At 40.4% G+C, this 20,474-nt stretch overlaps 1 protein-coding gene across 5 annotated transcripts in view; it reads right to left on the reverse strand.

The window, feature by feature from the left end:
• Nucleotides 1-11,905: 11,905 nt before the first annotated feature.
• The window catches only part of ARMC2 (armadillo repeat containing 2), a 103,630-nt gene continuing 95,061 nt past the window's right edge, over nucleotides 11,906-20,474 (reverse strand). For 4 of the 5 annotated variants that reach the window (XM_077902853.1, XM_077902854.1, XM_077902852.1 and 1 more), the window contains 3 exons: nucleotides 18,616-18,748; nucleotides 18,126-18,286; nucleotides 11,906-12,321 (listed from right to left, as the gene is read on the reverse strand). In XM_077902853.1, coding sequence (XP_077758979.1) covers nucleotides 12,164-12,321; nucleotides 18,126-18,286; nucleotides 18,616-18,748 — 452 coding nt within the window. In that variant the 3' untranslated portion in view covers nucleotides 11,906-12,163. Of the gene's footprint in view, nucleotides 12,322-15,218; nucleotides 15,410-18,125; nucleotides 18,287-18,615; nucleotides 18,749-20,474 lie in introns of all 5 variants that reach the window. The other variant, XR_013382878.1, reaches the window with a different exon arrangement.

Raw genomic sequence — 20,474 nt, forward strand, 5'->3', positions numbered from 1 at the left:
GAAAGACAAATACCGTATGATTTCACGCCTGTGGAATTTAAGAAATGAAACAAGCATGGGGAAAAATGAGAGAGAGACAAAACAAGAAACAGACTCCTAATTACAGAGAACACACACATGGTTACTAGAAGGGATGTAGGTGTGGGGATGTGTTAAATAGGTGATAGGGATTAAGGAGTGCACTTGTCATGATGAGCACCGGGTGATGTAATGGAAGGCTGAATCTCTATATTGTACACCTGAAACTAAAGTAACACTGTATGTTAACTAACTGGAATTAAAAACTTAAAAAAAATTTAAAAACATTATAAGAAAACTACAGGCCAATATCCCTGATGAATACTCATGCAAAAATCCTGAACAAAATACTAGCAAAGAAAATTCAACAGCACATTAAAAGGTATGAAGTAGGATTTATTCCTGGAATGCAAGAATGGTTCAGTATACTACAAATAACCAATGCAATACACCGCATTAACAGAATGGAAGAGGAACAACACACAAACACATGATTATCTCAATTGATGCAGAAAAAGCACTTGACAAAATTTAACACCCTTTCATGATTAAAAACACTCAAGAAAATAGAATTAGAAGGAAGCTATCTGAATGTAATAAAGCCCATATATGAAAAACCTATAATTAACATCATATTCAATGAAAGACTGAAAACTTTTCTTATAAGATCAGGAACAAGACAAGCCTGCTCTCACCATTTCTGTTCAACTTTGTTCTGGAAGTCCTGGCCAGGACAATTAGGCAAGAAAAAGAAAAGGCATTCAAACTGGAAAGGAAGAGTCAAATTATCTGTTTCCTGGTGACATGATCTTCGATGCAGAAAACCCTAAAGATCACACACACACACACACACACACACACACACATAACCTGTTAGAATAAATTCAGCAAGTTACAAGACACAAAATCAACAAAAAAAAAAATCAGTTGCATTTGTATACACTAAAAATGAACAATCTGAAAGGAAATTAAGAAAACAATTCCATATATAATAGCACCAAAAAGAGCAAATACTTAGGGATAAGTTTAACCAAGAAGATACAAGACTAGTAACCTGAAAACTACAATACACTGCTGTGAGTAATTAAAGAAGACACAAATAAATGGAAAGACATCCCATGGTCATGAACTGACAGTCCTCAGGATATTGTCAAGATGTCAATATATCTACAGCAATCTACAGGTTCAATGTAATCTCTGAAAATGCTGTTTTTTTTTTTTGCAAGAATAGAAAAATCCATCCCAAAATTCATATGGAGTCTCAAAGGATGACAAAAAGCTATAACATTCTTGAGAAAGAACAAGGTTGGCTTATTCCAGGAAGATGGCAGAGTGAGAAAATCCTGAGCTTACCTCCCACAGACACACCAAGGCAATAGCTAATATAATGTAACTCACCCTGAAAATGACCTGAAGAATGGTGGAACACATCTTTGACAGTTAAAGACATAAAGAAGAAGCCATGCTGAGAAAGGTAGGAGGAAGAGACATGGTCAGGAATGAAACCTCCAAGATAGCCACCCATAGCCAGAGGCATATCACAGGTGTAGATGTCCTCCCTGTGAGGCAGAGAAACTAAGCCCCACATTGGGTGTCCTGACTCTGAAGATCTGCCCTGGGAAAACAAGCCCCCATAATATCTGGTTCTGAAAATCAGTGAGGCTTAATTCCAGGAGAGCTGGAGTGTTATAGGAGGTTAAGATTTTGAGGTAGAGGTAGTGGCTTATGACTCTGCCCAAGATCCAGCATTAGAAACAGAAGTTTGAAAAGTGCTTACATTATATGTGACAGAGATTCATTGACTGATCTTATGGTATGTTCCAGAGAGGCAAAGATCTGCAGGAACTTTCTCCAGGAACAGAAATACAAATAGGTACCAATTTTTCTTGCCTTCTTTCAGCCTAACTGGCCAGACACTGGCAGGAGCCATTTCTATTGTTTTCCATCTATCTTGCTAGCACTGTTCATGCTGCCCTGGCATTTCTCTGAGGACCCACCCCACTAGCCATCCTTCCAAAAATGGCTCCTGCCCCACCACAGTTGGCAGGTAGCCTCAGTTGGGACCAGCATCCCCCTCAAAGTCACTAGTGCCCTACAACATCCAGTGGGCAGCCCCAGCAGTACAAATCCTTCCCTGGGAAAGGGGAGAGCCAGCCTCACTCACCAGCATGCTTGCAATAGTCATGCCAGTCATTGCAGCCAGTCCTGCCTACCAGTTTGCCTGCAATAGCTGTACTGGCCATTGCAACCAGCCACACTAGAGGGGCAGTTCTGCCCACCTGTGCACCTGCAATAGTCATGCTAGTCATCGCAACCAGCCACACTGGGAGCCAACCCTGGCCACCAGTGTGCACATAATAATTATGTCATAACAAGAGGACATGTGGAGCCCACACAGGAGACACCTTAAAGGCACTTGATTCTGGTGACCAGGGAGAGAAATGGGGGCCCACAGGAAGCTGTCTACATAAGGCCACTCCCTTCAAAACCAGGAGATGTAGCTGACCTACCTAATACATAGAAACAAACAAAGGGAGTCAGACAAAATGACAACACAGAGGAAAATGTTCCAAATGAAAGAATGAGACAAAAATCTCAGGAAAAAAACAAAAAACCTAGGCAAAATAGAGATAAGAAATCTATCTGATAAAGAATTCAAATTAATAGTCACAGAGATACAAGATTTGAGAGAAATGTAGACAAACTCAGTGAGAACTACAAGGAGATAGAAAATATTTAAAAAGGACCAATCAGAGCTGAAGAATATAATAACAGAAATGAAAAATACCCTAGAGGAAATCAACAGCAAATTAAAGGATACAGAACAGATTAGTGATCTGGAAGACAAAGTAATGGGAGGCACTCAAGCTAAACAAAAAGAAAAAAGAATTTCTAAAAATGAGGATAGGTTAAAGGAGCCTCTGGAAAAAAAAAAAATAAAGGAGCCTCTGTAACAACATCAAGAATAATGTTTTTGCATTGCAAGAGTCCCAGAGGGAGAAGAGAGAAAGAAAAGAACAGAAAACTTATTTGAAGAAATAATAGCTGAGAAGTTCCCTAATCCGGGAAGGAAGCAGACATTCAGGTCCAAGAATCATAGAGAGCCCCAAACAAGTTGAACCCAAAGAGGTCCATTCCAAGACACATAATAATTAAAATGCTGAAAATTAAAGGAGAGAATCACAAAAATAGTAAGAGAAAAACAAATAGTTATGTATAACGGAAATTCCATAAAGCTATCAGCTGGATTTTCAACAGAAATCTTACAGACCAGAAGAGGGTGAGTGGCATAATATATTTAGTGCTGAAAGGAGAAAACCTATAGCCAAGAATAGTCTACTTGGCAAGGTTATTATTCAAAATTGAAGGAGAGATAGAGTTTTCCAGACAAAAGTTAAAGGAGTTCATCACCACTAACCATTAGAAGAAATGTTAAAAGGATGCTTTTAAATGGAAAAGAAAAGGCCATAACTAGAAGTTAGAAAACTATGGAAGGAAAAAAATTCACCAGTAAAAGCGAACATATAAAGATATAGATGAATCACATAAGACTAGCATGAAGGTGAAAAGACAAAAAGTAATAGTAAAAATCAGTTATATTTATAAAAATTGGTTAAGGGATACACAAAATACAAATATGTAAAATATGACATCATATACATAAAACAGGCAAGGAGTAAAAATGTAGTGTTTTTAAAATGAGTTTGAACTTCAGCAAGCACCAACTTAATATAGACTGCTATATACAGAGGATGCTCTAGATGAGCCTCATGAGAACCACAAACCAAAAGCCTATAGTAGATACACAAATAATAAAGAGAAAGAAATCCAATCACAAGACTAAAGAAAATCATCAAATCACAAGAGACAAGGACAAGAGAAGAAAAATGGAACAGAAGAACTACAAAAATACCATCAGAGAATAATTGACGACATGGGCAATAGGTACATACTTATCAATAATTAACTGTAAAGGAGCTAACTACTCCAATCAAACAAAAAACTGAATGGATTCAAAAAACAGCATCCATTTGTATGCTACCTGCAAGAGACTCATGTCTAAGGCCACACAGAAACTGAAAGTAGGGACACCTGGGTAGCTCAGTGGGTTGAGCGCCTGCCTTCGGCCCAGGGCCTGATCCTGGAGTCCAGGAATCAAGTCCCACATGGAGCTCCCTGCATGGAGCCTGCTTCTCCCTCTGCACCTATCATTAATAAATAAATAAAATCCTAAAAAAAAAAAAGAGAGAGAAACAAAGCAAAGGGATAGAGAAAGACATTCCATAGAAATGGAAGTGGAAAGCAGAAGCAGGCATAGCAATATTTACATCAAAATCAACTTTAAGCTGAGTGAAGTAAGTCAATCGGAGAAGGACAAACATTATATGTTCTCATTCATTTGGGGAATACAAATAATAGTGAAAGAGAATATAAGGGAAGGGAGAAGAAATGTGTGGGAAATATCAGAAAGGGAGACAGAACATGAAGACTCCTAACTCTGGGAAACAAACTAGGGGTGGTGGAAGGGGAGGAGGGCGGGGGGTGGGGGTGAATGGGTGATGGGCACTGAGGGAGGCACTTGACGGGATGAGCACTGGGTGTTATTCTGTATGTTGGTAAATTGAACACCAATAAAAAATAAATTTATTTAAAAATTTTAAAAAATCAACTTTAAAACAAAAACTATAGGGACGCCTGGGTGGCTCAGCAGTTGAGCATCTGCCTTCGGCTCAGGGCATGATTCTGGAACTCCAGGATCCAGTTCCATATCAGGCTTCCTGTGAGGAGCCTGCTTCTCCCTCTGCCTATGTCATGAATAAATAAATAAAATCTTTAAAAAATAAACCAATAAAACAAAGACTATAGCAAATAACAAAGAAGGGCATTACATAAAAAAAAAAGAAGGGCATTACATAAGGATGAAGGGATCAATCCAACAAGAAGCTATAACAACTGTAAATATCTATGCAATTGTAACATATCTAAGCAATTGTAAATATCTACATATTTAGGAACACATAAATATGTAAAACAAACGGAGATAAAGAAATTAACAGTATTACAATAACAGTAGGGGACTTTCATGCTCTATTTACATCAATAGATGTTCCAAAGAAGTCAATAAGGAAACAGTAGCTTTGAATGACACAGACCAGATGAACTTAACAGATGTATACAGAACGTTCCATCCAAATACAAAATACACATCCTTTTCAAGTGCACATGGAACATTCTCCAGGACAGATCACATGTTAGGCCACAAAACAAGTCTCAGTAAATCTAAGATTAAAATACTATCTTTTCTGACCATAACAGTATGAAACTGGAAATCAATTACAAGAAAAAAATGGAAAAAACACATGTAAGGGGTGGGACTAAACATGCTACTAAACAACCAATGGGTCAATGGATCCAAAGGAAATTAATAAAAATACCCGGAGACAAATAAAAATGGGAAACAATGGTTCAAAATCTTCAGGATGCCCCAAAAGCATTTCTAAGAGGGAAATTTATAGCAATTTAGGCCTACCACAAGAAACAAGAAAAACTTCAAAGAAGCCATCTAACCTCATACTAAAGGAATTAGAAAAAGAACACAGTCCAAAGTTAACAGAAGGAAGGAAATAATAAAGATCAGAGTGGAAATAAGTAGAGACTTAAAAAAATAGAAAAGATCAATTAAACTCAGCTGATTCTTTGAAAATATAAACAAAATTGATAAACCTTTAGCCAGACTCATCAGTTAAAAAAAAAAAAAGGAGCATTCAAAAATAAAATCAGAAATAAGAGAAGTTACAATTGACACCACAGAAATACAAAGGATAATTAGAGACTATCATGAAAAACTATATGTCAACAGATTGGACAAACTAGTGGAAATGATAAATTCCTGGAAACAGAGTATTCCAAGACTGAATCAGGGAGAAATAGATAATTTGAACAGTCTGATTACATTACTAATTAGAAATCAAATAACTCCCAATGAAAAGAAGTTCGGGACCAGATGGCTTCACAGGTGAATTCTGCTAAACATTAAAGATGAGCTAATACCTATCCTCAAAAAATACAAAAAATAATGCTTCCAGATTCACTCTATTACCCTGATACCAAAACCAGACAAAGAGACCACAAAAGAAAATTATAGACCAGTATCCCTGATGAACATAGATGCAAAAATTTTCAGCAAAAGCTTAGCAAACTGAATTCAAAAATGCAGTTAAAGGATCACTTATCACCATCAAGTGGAATTTATTTCAGGGATGCAAGGATATTCAATATCCACAAATCAATCAACATGATATGTCACATTAAGAAAATGAAGGATAAAAAACATTTGACAAAATTCAACATTTGTTCATGATTAAGAACTCTCAACAGAGAAGGTATACAGGGTACATACCTCAATATAATAAAGGTCATGTATGACAAACTCTCAGCTAATGTACTCAATGGTGAAAAACTGAAACCATTTCCTCTAAGATTAGGAACAAGACAAGGATGCTCATTATCATCACTTTCCTTCAATATAGTACTGGAAGCACTAGCCACAGCAAACAGACAACAAATAAAAAGCACCCAAACTGGTAAGGAAGAAGTAAAACTATCAGTATTTGCAGAAGACATGATCCATATACAGAAAACCCTAAAGACTTCATCAAAAACCTATTAGAACTAATAAATGAGTTCAGTAATATTGCAAGATACAAAATAAAAAATCTATTGCATTGTTATACGCTAATAACAAACTAGCAGAAAGAAAATTTAAGAAAATCCTATTTACAAATGCATCAAAAAAGAATAAAATACATAGGTAAAAAATATGTACTTTGAAGACTATGAGGATGATGAAAAAACAGTTGAGGACAACACATATACAATGGAAAGATATTCCATGCTCATGGACTGGAAAAATATTATTAAAATGTACACACCACCCAAAGTAATCTCCAGATTCAAAGCAGTTTCTATCAAAATGCCATTAGTATTTTCACACACCTAGAAGAAATAATCTTAAAATTGTGTGGAACCACAAAAGATCCCAAATAGCCAAATCAATCTTGAGAAGAACAAAGCTAAAGAAGAACTTCAGATTCAAACTATACTACAAAGCAATCAGAACAGTATGGCACTGGCACAAAAACAGACACATAGATCAATAGAAAATAATAGAGAATCCATGGAACACCTGGGTGGCTCAGTTAAAAGTCTGCCTTTGGCTCAAATTATGATCCCCCATCCCCTGCACTGGGCTCCCTGCTCAGTGGGGAGTCTGCTTCTGCTTCTCCCTCTCCCCCTGCTTGTGTTCTGTCAAATAAATAAATCTAAAAAATAATAATAATAATCCTCTCTTTCAAAAAAAAAAAAAAAAAGAGAGAGAGAAAGAAAAGAGAACCCAGAAATAAATCCATACTATATGGTCAATCTATGACAAAGGAGGCAAGAATATATAATGGGGGAAATGACAGTCTCTCCAATAAATGGTGTTGGGTGGGAAAACTGGACAGTAACAAGCAAAAGAATGAAACTGGATCACTTTCTTACACCATACAGAAAAACAAACTCAGAATGGATTAAAGACCTAAATGTAAGATCTGAAACCATAAGATTCCTAAAAGAAAATGTAGGCAGTGAACTCATGGCCATCAGTCTTAGTACTATTTTTATTGAATCAGTCTCTTCAGGCAAGAGAAACAAAAGCAAAAATAAACTATTGGACTACATCAAACTAACAAGCTTTTGCACAGCAAAGGCAATCACGAACACAATGAAAAGGCAACCTACTGTTTGGGGAAGATACTTGCAAATGATACATCCAACATGGAGTTAATATCCAAAATACATAAAGAACTCCTACAACTCAACACCAAACACCCCACAATATCTGATTTAAAATGGACAGAGGACCTGAATAGACATTTTTCCAAAGAATGGACATACAAATGGCCAACAAACACAAGAAAAGAAGCTCAACATCCCTAATCATGGAAATGCAAATCAAAACCACTGTGTAGGAACACCTCACACCTGTCAGAATGGCTATTATCAAAAGGACAAGAGCTAACAAGTATTGGCAAAGATGGGGAGAAAAGGAAACCCTCATGCACTGTTGATGGGAACGTAAATTGGTGCAGCCACTATGGAAAGCAGTATGCAGGTTCCTTAAAAAATTAAAAATAGAAATACCATACAATCAAGTAATTCTACTACTGGGTATTTACTCAAAGAAAAGGAAAACAGTAATTTGAAAAGATGCACACACCTCTGTTTATTGCAGCATTTTTCACAGTAGCCAAGTTTTGGAAGCATCCTAAGCTTCCATTGATAGACAAGTGGATAAAAAAGATGTGGTATATATACACAATGGAATATTATGTGGCAATAAAAAATGAAATATTGCTATTTGCAACAACATGGGTGGACCTATAGGGTATTATGCTAAGTGAAATAAATTAGACACAGAAAGACGAGTACTGTATGATTTCACTTACAAATGGAACCCGAAAAACAAATGATTAAGCCGGCAAAAAACAGAAGCAGACTAATAAATACAGAGAATAATCCGGTAATTAATTACTAAAGGTGAGGATGGGCAATAGGCAAGATAGATGAAAGGGAGGAAGGGGGGTGGGGCGCCAGGGTAGCCTGGTTGGTTAAGCGTCTGACTCCTGTTTTTGGCTCAGGTCATGATCTCAGAGTCATGGGATCAAGCCCCATGTCAGGCTCCTTGCTCAGCAGTCTGCTTGAGATTCTCTTTCCCTCCCTCTCCTTCTGCCCCTCACCCCCACATGCACACACACACACTCTCTCTCAAATAAATAAATCGTTTTAAAAAGGAGATGTAGAGGTGCAAATTTCCAGTTATAAAGAAGTCACGGGGATGAAAAGGGCAGCATCGGGAATATAGTCAATAATGTTATAATAACTTTGTATGGTGACAGATGGCAACCACACTTACTTTGGTGAGCATTTCAGAATGTAAATTGTTGAATCATTATGTTGTACACCTGAAACTAATATAATATTGTAGGTCAACTATCCTTCCATTAAAAAAAAAAGTTAGAGGTCTCACATGGCCTGATTTCAAAACATACTACAAAGCTACACTAATTCAAATAGCATGGTGCTGACATAGGGACAGACATATAGAACAGAAAGTCCAGAAATAAACCCTCATGCATATAGCCAAACAATAGACAAGGGTGCCAGGAATGTTCAGTGAGGAAGTGACTGCACTTCAACAAAGGATGCTGGGAAAACTAGATACAGCCAAAAAGAATGAAGTAGGTATATACCCAGAAGTGGAATTATCGGATCATATAGTAGTTCTATTTTTATCTTACACCATACACAAAAAGTAACGAAAATGGATTAAAGACCTACATGTAAGAACTAAAACTATAAAATTTCTAGGAGAAACAGGGGAAAAGCCTCAGGACATTGGATTTGTCAATGATTAATTGAACACCAAAAGCAGAGGCAAAAAAGAAAAAAATAGACAAATGGAACTATATCAAACTTAAAAATTTCTATGCATCAGTGGGGTCCCTGGCTGGCTCAGTCGGTAGAACATGTGACACTTGATCTCGGCATCATGAATTTGAGCCCCATGTTGGATGTAGAGATTGCTTTAAAAAAAAAACAAAAAAAAACAAAAACCTGTGCAACAAAGGGCACAATCAACAGAATGAAAAGGCAACTTATGGAATGGGAGAAGATATTTGCAAATCATATACCTGATAAAGGGTTAGTATCCAGAATACATAAAGAACTTCAACTCAACAACAACAAAAAACCCAAATAGACCAACTAAAAATGGGGCAAAAGGACTTGAAAGGACATTAATCCAGGGATGATATACAAATGGTCGTCAAAAATATGAAAATATTATTCAACACCACTAATTATTAGAGAAATGCAAATCAAAACCACAATGAGATGTCCCTTTATACCCTTATGGTGGCTACTATAAAAAACATAAATAACAGGTGTTGGCAAAGATGGGAAGAAATTGGAACCTTTGTGCACTGTTGGTGGTAACGTAAGACAGTGCAGCCTCAATGGAAAAAACTATAAATATTCCTCCCCCCAAATTAAAAATAGAACTACTATATGATCCGATAATTCCACTTCTGGGTATATACCCAAGAGAATCGACAGCAGGATCAGTCAATAGAACATGTGACTCTTGATCTCGGGGTTGGGAATTTGAGCCTCATGTTCAATGTAGAGATCACTTAAAAAATAAAATCTTAGGGCAGCCCGGGTGGCTCAGCAGTTTAGCATCAACTTCAGCCCAGGGCATGATCCTGGAGACCTGGGATCAAATCCCACATCGGGCTCCCTGTGAGGAGCCTGCTTCTCCCTCTGCCTGGGTCTCTGCCTCTCTCTGTCTCACTCTCTCTCTGTCATGAATGAATAAATAAAATCTTTTTTAAAATAAAATCTTAGGGCACCTGGGTGGCTCAGTGGTGGAGCATCTGCTTTCGGCCCAAGGCATGATCCCAGGGTCCTGGGATAGAGTCTTGCATCAGGCTCCCCATGAGGAGCCTGCTTCTCCCTCTGCCTGTGTCTCTGCGTCTCTCATGAATAAATAAATAAAATCTTAAAAAAATAAATCTTAAAAAAGGAGGGGGAACAGATGGCTCCAATAGCTTGCATGAGTCCAACGGTGAGCAGTCTACATGAAGGAGGACAGGTATAGTGGTAGTCTATCATGAGTTATTATATTAGTTATAAACACTAAGGGGGCTGTTTCAGGAGGGGGAAATAATCTATTTCACTGAAAGTAGAATATATAGCCTGCTACGGATAAGAACATTTTTTAAATGTTTAAAAAGACTTACATCCTTAAACGGTTTTGAGAGATTAGCCTATCAGACTACCCAATAAGGTGTGTCCCTAAGGGATTTTGCTGAGCCCTCACCAGAGACAAGCTTCAGACTAGAAGAGCCCGAGGAAAGTCTATTTGTTCCTGGAAATTTGGGTATTTTCTAATGGTCTTGGACAGCCCATCCAGTCTGGGGTACCTGCCCTCTTCCCAGTAGTCTTGGCATTTTCTAGGCTGATGTGCCATTAATAACAGCTTTTCTTCAAGCAAAGTAGTACACCTACTTTTATTTCCAAATCTTCATTTGGCTAATATAAAATAATGCAAATCTCAATTTCTTTGGTTTTTATCATCCATTCAAAGGTCAATTTTACCCTGCAAAGAATGGCAAACTCAGAAACTAATTACTGTCATAAAGTTATAATTTACTGAGCACCTACTAACCACATCAGACACTGTGCTAGGCAATGTGCCCATTTAATGTTGTTGTTGTTTTTTTCTAACTGATCTATAGTAAGATATTCCCATTTTACAGTTGAAGCTGAAGAAATTCAGTTGCTTGCCCAGGGCCGAAGCAGAAGATAGCGAGGATTCAAACTGAGATCATCCCTTTCTTGGACAATATATCACCTCCCTAGTGACTGAAAGTTACAATTAGAAGGACTGTCTGGTCTAGTCATTTTATTACACATGAGAAGAAAGAGGTAAAATACTCCCTCTTCCATCTATTTTACTTATTTAATAAAGAGTAGATCACCCAAAGTAGTCTTCTCTTCTAAATGTCTCTGCTTACTCTTGCTCTCAATAGGAGAGCCAGAAAAATACTAGCGCCTAACCAGGAAATTATTATTAGAGGATGTAAGAATTAGTATAGACGATCATGCAGCAATGCGTCCCTCAGTGTTGACCACCGTTCTTCCTATATACAGAGACCTAAGTTCTTCATTGCACACTTCATATAACTACTGAACTGACAAATACTTAAAAACTCCAGAATTGTCAAATCAGGGTTTTAAGATTAGAACTGAAACATTTAATGGAGAATAGAAGAAAAAGTCATTTACTTAGAAAAACCAGGGATATATTATCATCTTACATTTCTTGTAGCAGAAAGAACATTTATATTCATTTTTCCATAATACCTAATGAGAAAAAAATGCTTATTTCTTTTAAAATACTTAGACTACACACTAAAATCAGGATCTGAAAAACTTGCAATACTTGTCAATGCTGAAAAACGTGCGTTGGTGTTTTTTACCACTTTTTTAAGAATGAAGGAGACCCAACTTCCTGTTTCTGTTGTTAATCTGCATCGTATTAGAAAGAAGGAAGAGATAGGGGTTCCAGGAAGGTGTGATGACTCTGAATTCGGTTTAGAAGCTGCTGTGCCACAGGTTTGAATTCTGTTTCCCACTGGAGTTTGTGATAGTTTTTTAGGTCTTGGTCAAAACTGCCATCCAGTGCTAGTTCTTCATCTGTATTGGAAAAATTAAAATTACAGCAATTATTTGGAAATGTGATCCTCCTGGATAAAGTTTAATTTTTGTTGGCACAAGTTAAACTCATCCTGGCCCATCTCTAATTCCAGACACAGATATGATTTGGGGGTTAAAATGTTTTGCTTTGTTTTTTTATAGGAGTAGTTCTTTACTCTCTTTGGTGCTTTATATTTTAAAATAAGTATAGTTTAGTCTCTTAATAAAAAGGACAATAATCTTCTTGAAAGAAGAGATAAAATCCTAGACTGAACTGAGCTCTTATTTCAACTCATCCCTAAGTGTTTATGTGTTAAGTCCACAACCGTAAGTCAGATCACAATTTCTCAGAAAAAGCAAAATATTAAGAGTTACCTCCTTATCTGTGCATTAGAAAAATTAATGAACTTTAGTGACTGACAGATATAAAAGGAGGCAGGAAATCTTTTGGGAAAGTAACACAGTTGAATTGGACACTGTAAACTTGACCTGAAAATCAATTTTGCTGGCTTCAAAGTAGCCCCAATGAGCCGCTTGGAAAAGGCAATCCCGCATGTCTTGCCAATAACAGTGATTAGTAGGAGACTTTGAGAGTCCCAGGGAGTATTAGGATCCCGAGTGACTCTAGGTATAATGCAAAAAGCACTGGTAAAAAAAATGTTTAAAGAGCAAAATTACAACCTTAACTTGCTTCTCACTCCAAGGGCACCCTGAGTTCTGTAAACACCTTAAGAGTATCCAACCCAAGCAGGTAGCTAAATGGCCACGAAGGTTTCCGTGCCAACCTGCCACAGCGTTTTTCCTTGTTTATATTGGGCCTCACACTCCATATGAAGGACTTTAGGAAAATGCACTGGCCGGCCAGTCAGAAGACCGGCTCTGTCCCTTCCCGGATCTGTGGCTGAGGCCAGCTGTGTAAGTGGTAACCACTAAGCCCCAAAATGACCACAAAATATTGCTGCTTACAAAACTGGCAGGCTTTTTTCACGGGGCCAATTAAAATCCTGTTACCAAATGCTTCATTACTGTTTACATCAAATTTTCTACCCTGAATACTTTCACAGACCCTGTGTACTTTGGCACTCCTGGTGTTAGTGTCAGCACTCGGAGTAAGATAAGGGAGCCTGGAATCCCAGGTTGTGCCTTCCCCGCCTCTCCTCCAACCGAGAGGGCAGCTATGCAGCTCTGAGATAAGTTCTGGACAGACACAAACACTTCAGCCAGGCGCTCCACGCAGGCCCGCAACCAAAGCCGGCTCTCCCCACCCAGGAGCTAAGCGGGGCCTGGAGAGGAGAATGCAGATGGCATTTGGGGTCTTCAAAGCCCTTCCCATCGGGCTACTTCCTGACAAGAGGAGCCTGAGGGACCCAGCACTTTCAGATTTCTCCATCACCTTCCTGCCCAGTCTTGTCAGGTTTTCTGAGTACAAACTTCTGTGAGATAATGAATTCTCTTATTTTATGCCCTTCTTTCCCAAGAGGCTTAAGGCTGACAGCTGCCCAGGCACTCAGCAGTTCCTTTCTCTGCCCAGGGCTTTGGTTGGATTTAGTAGGTTTAGCAGATCCCTTCTTGGGTGTCTTGGGGCTTTATTTTCAATCGAAGGTCAAGACCATGTTATTTTTCTGGGGGTTTGGCCTCTGATTAGTTAATCCACGCTTGGACCCTATTAATCTGTAAATCAGGTTAGGAAAGATAACAAAAGAAAAGCAGCCTGAAGTTTGAAAGTAAACACAGCAAATACCTAAGAAAGTGCCCTGGCACACTCAGGATTGCATTTTGGAACTTGTACTGCAAAGAGTGGAAGAGGTGAATTCAAGAACAATTCAGATCTGTGATTTTCAAACTCAGGACCGTGTACTCTACAAAAGTACATATGTCATGACTGTACACTGTGATTTACAAACTTAGGTACAAAAAATAATGGTTTTCCAATAGTTAGCTCCACTACGTGTGATATATTCTGATATTTTCCTTCTTTGCTACCTCATTTTTTAAAGATGCTGGACACGGTGTGAAGAGCACGGATTTAGGTAACCAGTCACTCTTTTAGGCTTTCTTCGTGCACAGCACACTTCTGATACTAGAACTTAAGGCAAGGTATTAGAAGGGGTAAAGGACTCAAAACAATAAACTTCTCAATGATCATTATATCACAATCTCTATTATAGTTTAAGTATCCCACGGCATCAATCAAAGCTTCTCCCACTCACTGCACTATCTTGCAGCTTGCTGCTCAGTACCAGGCAGCTATTGAGGGTTTAATTATTGTCCTATTGAAAGGAACAGTCCTTACGGTCCATATTGTTTGGTGTGGGCTTGTTAATGCGATTTTTTTTTTTAGAAAAAAAAAATTCTTTTTCTACGCGCAATGGGGGGCTCGAACTCACAACCTCGAGATCAAGAGTTGGATGCTCTGCCGACTGAGCCAGCCAGGAGCCCCTTTCATGTGATCCTCTAACGTAAACATCGGGGCCCCACTCTACCCGTTGTCTCGTAATCTAGGAGCTAAATTGCACATACCTTAAAATGAACAAAAAAATAACCTGTGTACTTGACAGTCACAGTAATACGCTGCATGCCCAGATCACCAGTCGCCAGCTCCCTGAGAGCGGCGCGGGGTAGGCTCGTGTGCCAGAGTACACCACTCCAGAACTTCAAGATAAACACACTGCTAATGAGTTTATAAGAAGTCACTGCAATCCATCAGAACGTTTTAGGCAACACACTTTTTAAGCCACTTTCCAAAAAGAATGTCAACATCCCAACGCCCAAACGTGTTGAGGACCATTCGTTTCTCCTTTTTCTCCCCCCACCTCAGCCACCCATCAAGGAAAAAGTCAAATAACTTATATTTCTATATTGACTGCCTTGACCTTATTTCTAAAAACAGTGCTCACCCTGCAGTAGGGGGCCTTGGGACTTAACAGCTCATCCTGTTTTCAAAATGGCCTGCTTTTTAGCTATCTTCGTGAAAGAAGCGAAATTCGAGCACATTCTCCGGCACATGTCCATATGACTTGCTGCTGCCCAACTGGTCAGACACAGCCACAACCCTGTCAGATTTAAGGGTCCGACTGAGGCTTAGGGCCTGGAGGGAGAAACCAGGAGAGAGCTCAGTCCTTAGGCTTTGTAAGGAGGGCCTAGTGATCACGGGAGAAAGCCTTGACACACCGTGTGGGCTACTTGGCTCTCTGATTGGCGGGGTTCAGTTTTGTTCTCCACACCACCGTCCCCTTCCACCGGTTGGGCTGGGATTTAGACAGTGAGCCCGTCCACAGGCATCTACCAAGGACCTGCTTCACGTGAGGCAACATCCCTTCCCTAAAGTGGCTCAACTGGAGTGGGGAAACGAGATGAGAGTTACAAAACAGTAACACAGGAGAAATTCCCCAGTTCGTGGGGACTATTTGAGAAGTATGGGATTCCAAAGACTAGAACACGGGCTTGGACAGGTAAGCAAGACAGGGCTGTCGGACAGACAGGTAAGGGGTATGGCAAGTGCCAAGGCCCAGAGGTTAGGGAAGCACAAGAAGGCTGCCCTGGTTCTAAGGAAGGGGGGGGGGCAAGCACTAGGGCTACTAGAGTGAGGTGCCTGCAGGTCCCGCACCTGCTGTGGAGCTGGCCTGTGCCCACACCCGCTTCGAAGGACCCCTGGGACACATGGCCCCACCATTATGTTATTTATGGTTGACTGTCCTAGACCTAAGTGCCAATGGAAGCCTCGGATAACCTGTGGGGAGGCTGCTCTGAACACCCTACAGCCCTGGGGGGTAATGTACGGACCAATCACACCTCTTCTCCAGATGGGGGGACAAACAGAAAGCAGAGGAGACACAGGCTGAGGGCAGCGGGCAGCAGCCTTGAGGTAGCTGAAGCCCGGGCCCAGCAAGCAGGAGCCTACAGGGACCTTTTGCAGAAGAGCCGAGAGCAGAGCTGCAGGCGCAGCAGATGATGGCCGGCTACTGGAGGGGTCTCTCAGGGGACTGGTTTCATCCGGAACGACCTCCCAGGCCCTGAGTGCCTCTCCAGCAGGCAATGGGCTTACTTCCCGGCTTCCTTCTCATCTGTGCACCCTTAACCTCAAAGCCCTTCATGGACCAGGGGAGGCATTCTGGAGCCTTCTGCATAGCAAACTCACCTGCGGAGCTTTGAAAACAAGGCAGATAATTGCACTCCGCCCCCCCCCCCCCCCCCCCCGAGTTCCTAAATCAGAGTTTCTGGGGATGGGGTCAGGACAAAGGCGTGTGTGTTTGTAATTAAGTTCTACACCTGATGCCAATGGTCCACCACACCTGAGAGCTGAATTAGGTAAGTTGAGCTCGGACTCCTGCTCCTGGCGACCTGAGAGAGCCTGGCGTTCCCAGAGCAGGCTGTGAACCTGAGGCTTTAAAATCATGTTCGTCTTTTCTTTTCTTACTCCTACACACACAATATTACTTTTACCTGGGAAAAGCAAATTTCACATCAACTTAGCAATCCTGAGTCTTAGATAACTTCTGGCTCTGAGTTCCTGTTTAATAACGTTGTTACAACACTTAGAATTTACAAAGCACTTTCACAGCCATGTTTTGGGGACTTGCTGTGTGTCCCACATTCTAGCAGAGTCTCTGTACATGTCTCCTCCTTTCTCATTCTACTAACTTTGCAAAGTGGCCATCAATTGTCCCTAGCTTAGAGATGAGAAAATATAAATTTAGGGAAGTTAAGCCAAACATTAAGAACTTAGAAATGATAAAACACAAGGTCTTAAACCCAGAACTGTCTGGCTATGGCCCTCTGGTCTTTTCATGATGGGCTCAGAGGCCTATTTGATCCTCACTACTCCCTAAAGCAAGGCAAGGATTACTATGTGCCCATTGTACAGATGAAAAGACAGATCCTGAAATTCTCTTGTCGAATCATCCCGTACGAGAACACCAGGATTTGAATCCATGGCTTCTGAGTCATACTGAGCGTTTCCACATGGCCTTGCTGATCCCACACAGTGGCTGGGCAATGGCAGGGACATTGCCTCCATTTGGGAACGGATTATTGAAAAGATTCATTTACTTACTGAAATCATTGTTTTTAGACCTAACCCAGGATTAAAAACATTCTCCTAAAAAAAACTTTAAGAAACGATCTTTCCTTTGGTTTGTGTCAGTGGTTTCCTACCTTTCAAGGGCCTGAACCCCACTGTAATGTCAAAATACTTTCACAGATGCTCCACATTATAATGAATATAGCTGCTAATTAAAATGTATAGATCCAGAGGTGCCTGGATGACTCAGTCGGTTAAGCTTCGGACTCTTGATTTCAGCTCAGGCCATGGTCTTAGGGTCATGAAATCAAGCCTCGCGTGGGCCTCCATGCTCAGAGGGTAGTCTGCTTAAGATTTTCTCTTCCTCTCCCCCTCCTTATCTCCAGTGTGCACTCTCTCTCTCTCTCTAAAAATAAGTAAGTCTTTAAAAATAAATAAAATGTATAGATCCATTAAAAGCATCACTTAATTCAGAGTAGCTTTTAGCCATATTTTCTCAATTACAACATCTATATTTTTAAACAGCAATAATTTATGCTGAAATCTTGTATTTAGGCAGTCTATAAAAAAAATGCAAAAGAAAAAAAAAAGCCACAGAAATCATGACAGTATCCAGGGAGTTAAAATTCCTTGTGTCCCCACTGTAAATAACATGCAGCCTCTTCCAGATATTTCCAAATTTACACAGCTATTCAAACACATGCCAATCTTTATTCATGCAGGTCATAGGAACAAAGTAATTTCTCTTGCTCTGATAAAACTCTCAGACTTACAGGAGTCTTACCTAAAAATGATGGCAGCAGGACTAATAGGGTGTTGGTGTCTTCATCTCCAAAACATGATGAAGCATTGGTGATATTTTCACTGAAGTTCCATAAAGTCTTGCAGACCAAGCAGGCCAGCTGCCAATCGGTAGGACCAAAATGTCGTAAACAATCCACCAACCTGAGTTTTAAAAAATGTCAAATTGAGACGTTATTAGACCAGAATCTCCTTGATATTTATATTTTTAGCATAATGAGGATTATCCTTCTGTATCGTGTGGTATGTATTATGTGGAATTCAGTGATTAGCTTTAAAAATTTCACATCTACAAAGTAGCAATCACCCACTCCTGAGTTATTTTAAGAGTCCCGTGGAAACTAAATTCCCTCTTTAGCTATAGTTTGGTGGTTCCAAACGTTGAAATACTTCCACCCTGGAAGAACATCCACAGGGGCCCAAGGCCCCCGGGAAACTATGAGAGAGTCAGGGCTCCACGCTTTGACACTTACTTTTTAATGCCACCTCCTTCTTTTAGGATGACACGCTTGTCTTTATCCACAGTGAGATTTAGGAGAACGCCACAGGCAGAAAAGCAAATATCCTGATGCTTAGCATCCAGCAGCGCAATCATGAACTTGTGTACTGGGAGGGTAGAAAACAAATGCTGACCAATTAAGCTCAGGGTTCCCAGCTGTACCCTTTTTTTACAAATGGCAAAGGGGGCGATGATGGGGAGTGGCTCTCAAAACTGAAAACTCTGCTAAGGGACTTAATCCATTCTTCCTTAGGCTTTAGCCATGCCCAGCTGTGGGTTGGCCAACATCCACTGCGTCTAGAACCTGCTCCCATGCCCCAGGTCCTTGTCCCCAAATAGTGCTGTATCTGACCCAGGTAGCAGCTCCCTCTCCAGGGCCGTGATACAGTCCCTTCTGGTAGAAAAGGGAAAAAAAAAAATCTTGGGTTCAACCACACAGGTGACATTCATCTCTAACATCTGATTCTTCCCAATGGCCCCTTCTCCAGCTATTTTCTTTAAATACACAACCCCAAGGGAGGAGAGTAAAGTCCGATTGAGATCTTCTCTAAAGCCTTCCAGGGTTTGTGAGGGAAGACTTGCTAAAGTGGCTGGCAGCCGGCCTGCAGCAAGGCAGGACTTCCAGGGTAGAGGGCTGCTCAGGTCACGACAGGCCCACCTTTGGGAACCACTTTGCGTTATTCCTGGGAAATAGAACTCTGTCCTATTTTCTTTTTCTTTTTTTTTTTTTTTTTAAGATTTTATTTATTTATTCATTCATGAGAGATACAGAGAGAGAGAAACAGAGACACAGGCAGAGGGAGAAGCAGGCTCCATGCAGGGAGCCTGATGTGGGACTGGATCCCAGGTCTCCAGGGTCACACCCTGGGCCGAAGGCAGGTGCTAAACCGCTGAGCCACCCAGGGATCCCCTCTGTCCTGTTTTCTTAATGCCCCCAACAAGGGCCGGGCCAGGGGTTGGAGGAGGTTTGGGTAAAGTGTGTGCTCTATCTCCTCCTGTTCTCCCCACACCTGACAGGTGGCCATTCTGCTCTGGCTTTGGCCCAATTGATGGGTCAGACACATATACGTTGTGTTTAAGAGTTTAAAAAGGGGGGTGCCTGGGTGGCTCAGTCGGTTAAATGTCTGTCTTCGGCTCAGATCCCGGGGGTCCTGGGCTTTGCAAAGCTCAAGTCATGATCCTGGGGTGGGGGATGGGGGGCAAGCAAGCAGTGGTCCAGGGATCAAGTCCTGCATCAGGCTCCCTGCTCAGTGGGGAGTCTGCTTCTCTCTCTCTCTCAGTCTCTCTCTCTCTCTCTCTCTGCCCTCCCCTAACTCATGCTCTCTCTCTCTTACCCTTTCTCAAATAAATAAATATTCTTTTTTTTTAAAAAAAAAGGAGGAAGGGAAAGAGTACACTGGGGAGTGAGATGATGAGTGGCAGTTTACTGTGGCTGCTTTTTTTCCCCCTAATATCTGTATTATCTAAATTTGCCATCATGAATAATTAGGAATTTTTAGTTATTCTTACATGAAATATTTGAGACATATAGAGGATGGTTATCTTGGGTACCTGCCACCCAGTTTAAAATAAAACGTTACAGATCCAATTTGATACCTTTGAACACCGTTTCCCCTCCAAAGGTGACTTCCGCCTTATTATTTCCAGATGCCATTTGTGCCTTCTACCATTACTAGGTAAGTACATTACATAAACAATACTCACGATTGTTGTGTATTTTCTAAAACCTATTTAACGGTATTATTCCTTATGTCCCTTCCTATCAATAGCTTTTTCGCTCCTGTATTACATGTTTGAGGCTGATTCATGTTGATCCATGAACCTCTAGTTCAT

This window comes from Canis aureus, chromosome 7, assembly GCF_053574225.1.
Source record: "Canis aureus isolate CA01 chromosome 7, VMU_Caureus_v.1.0, whole genome shotgun sequence".
NCBI classification, from domain to species: Eukaryota; Metazoa; Chordata; class Mammalia; order Carnivora; family Canidae; genus Canis; species Canis aureus.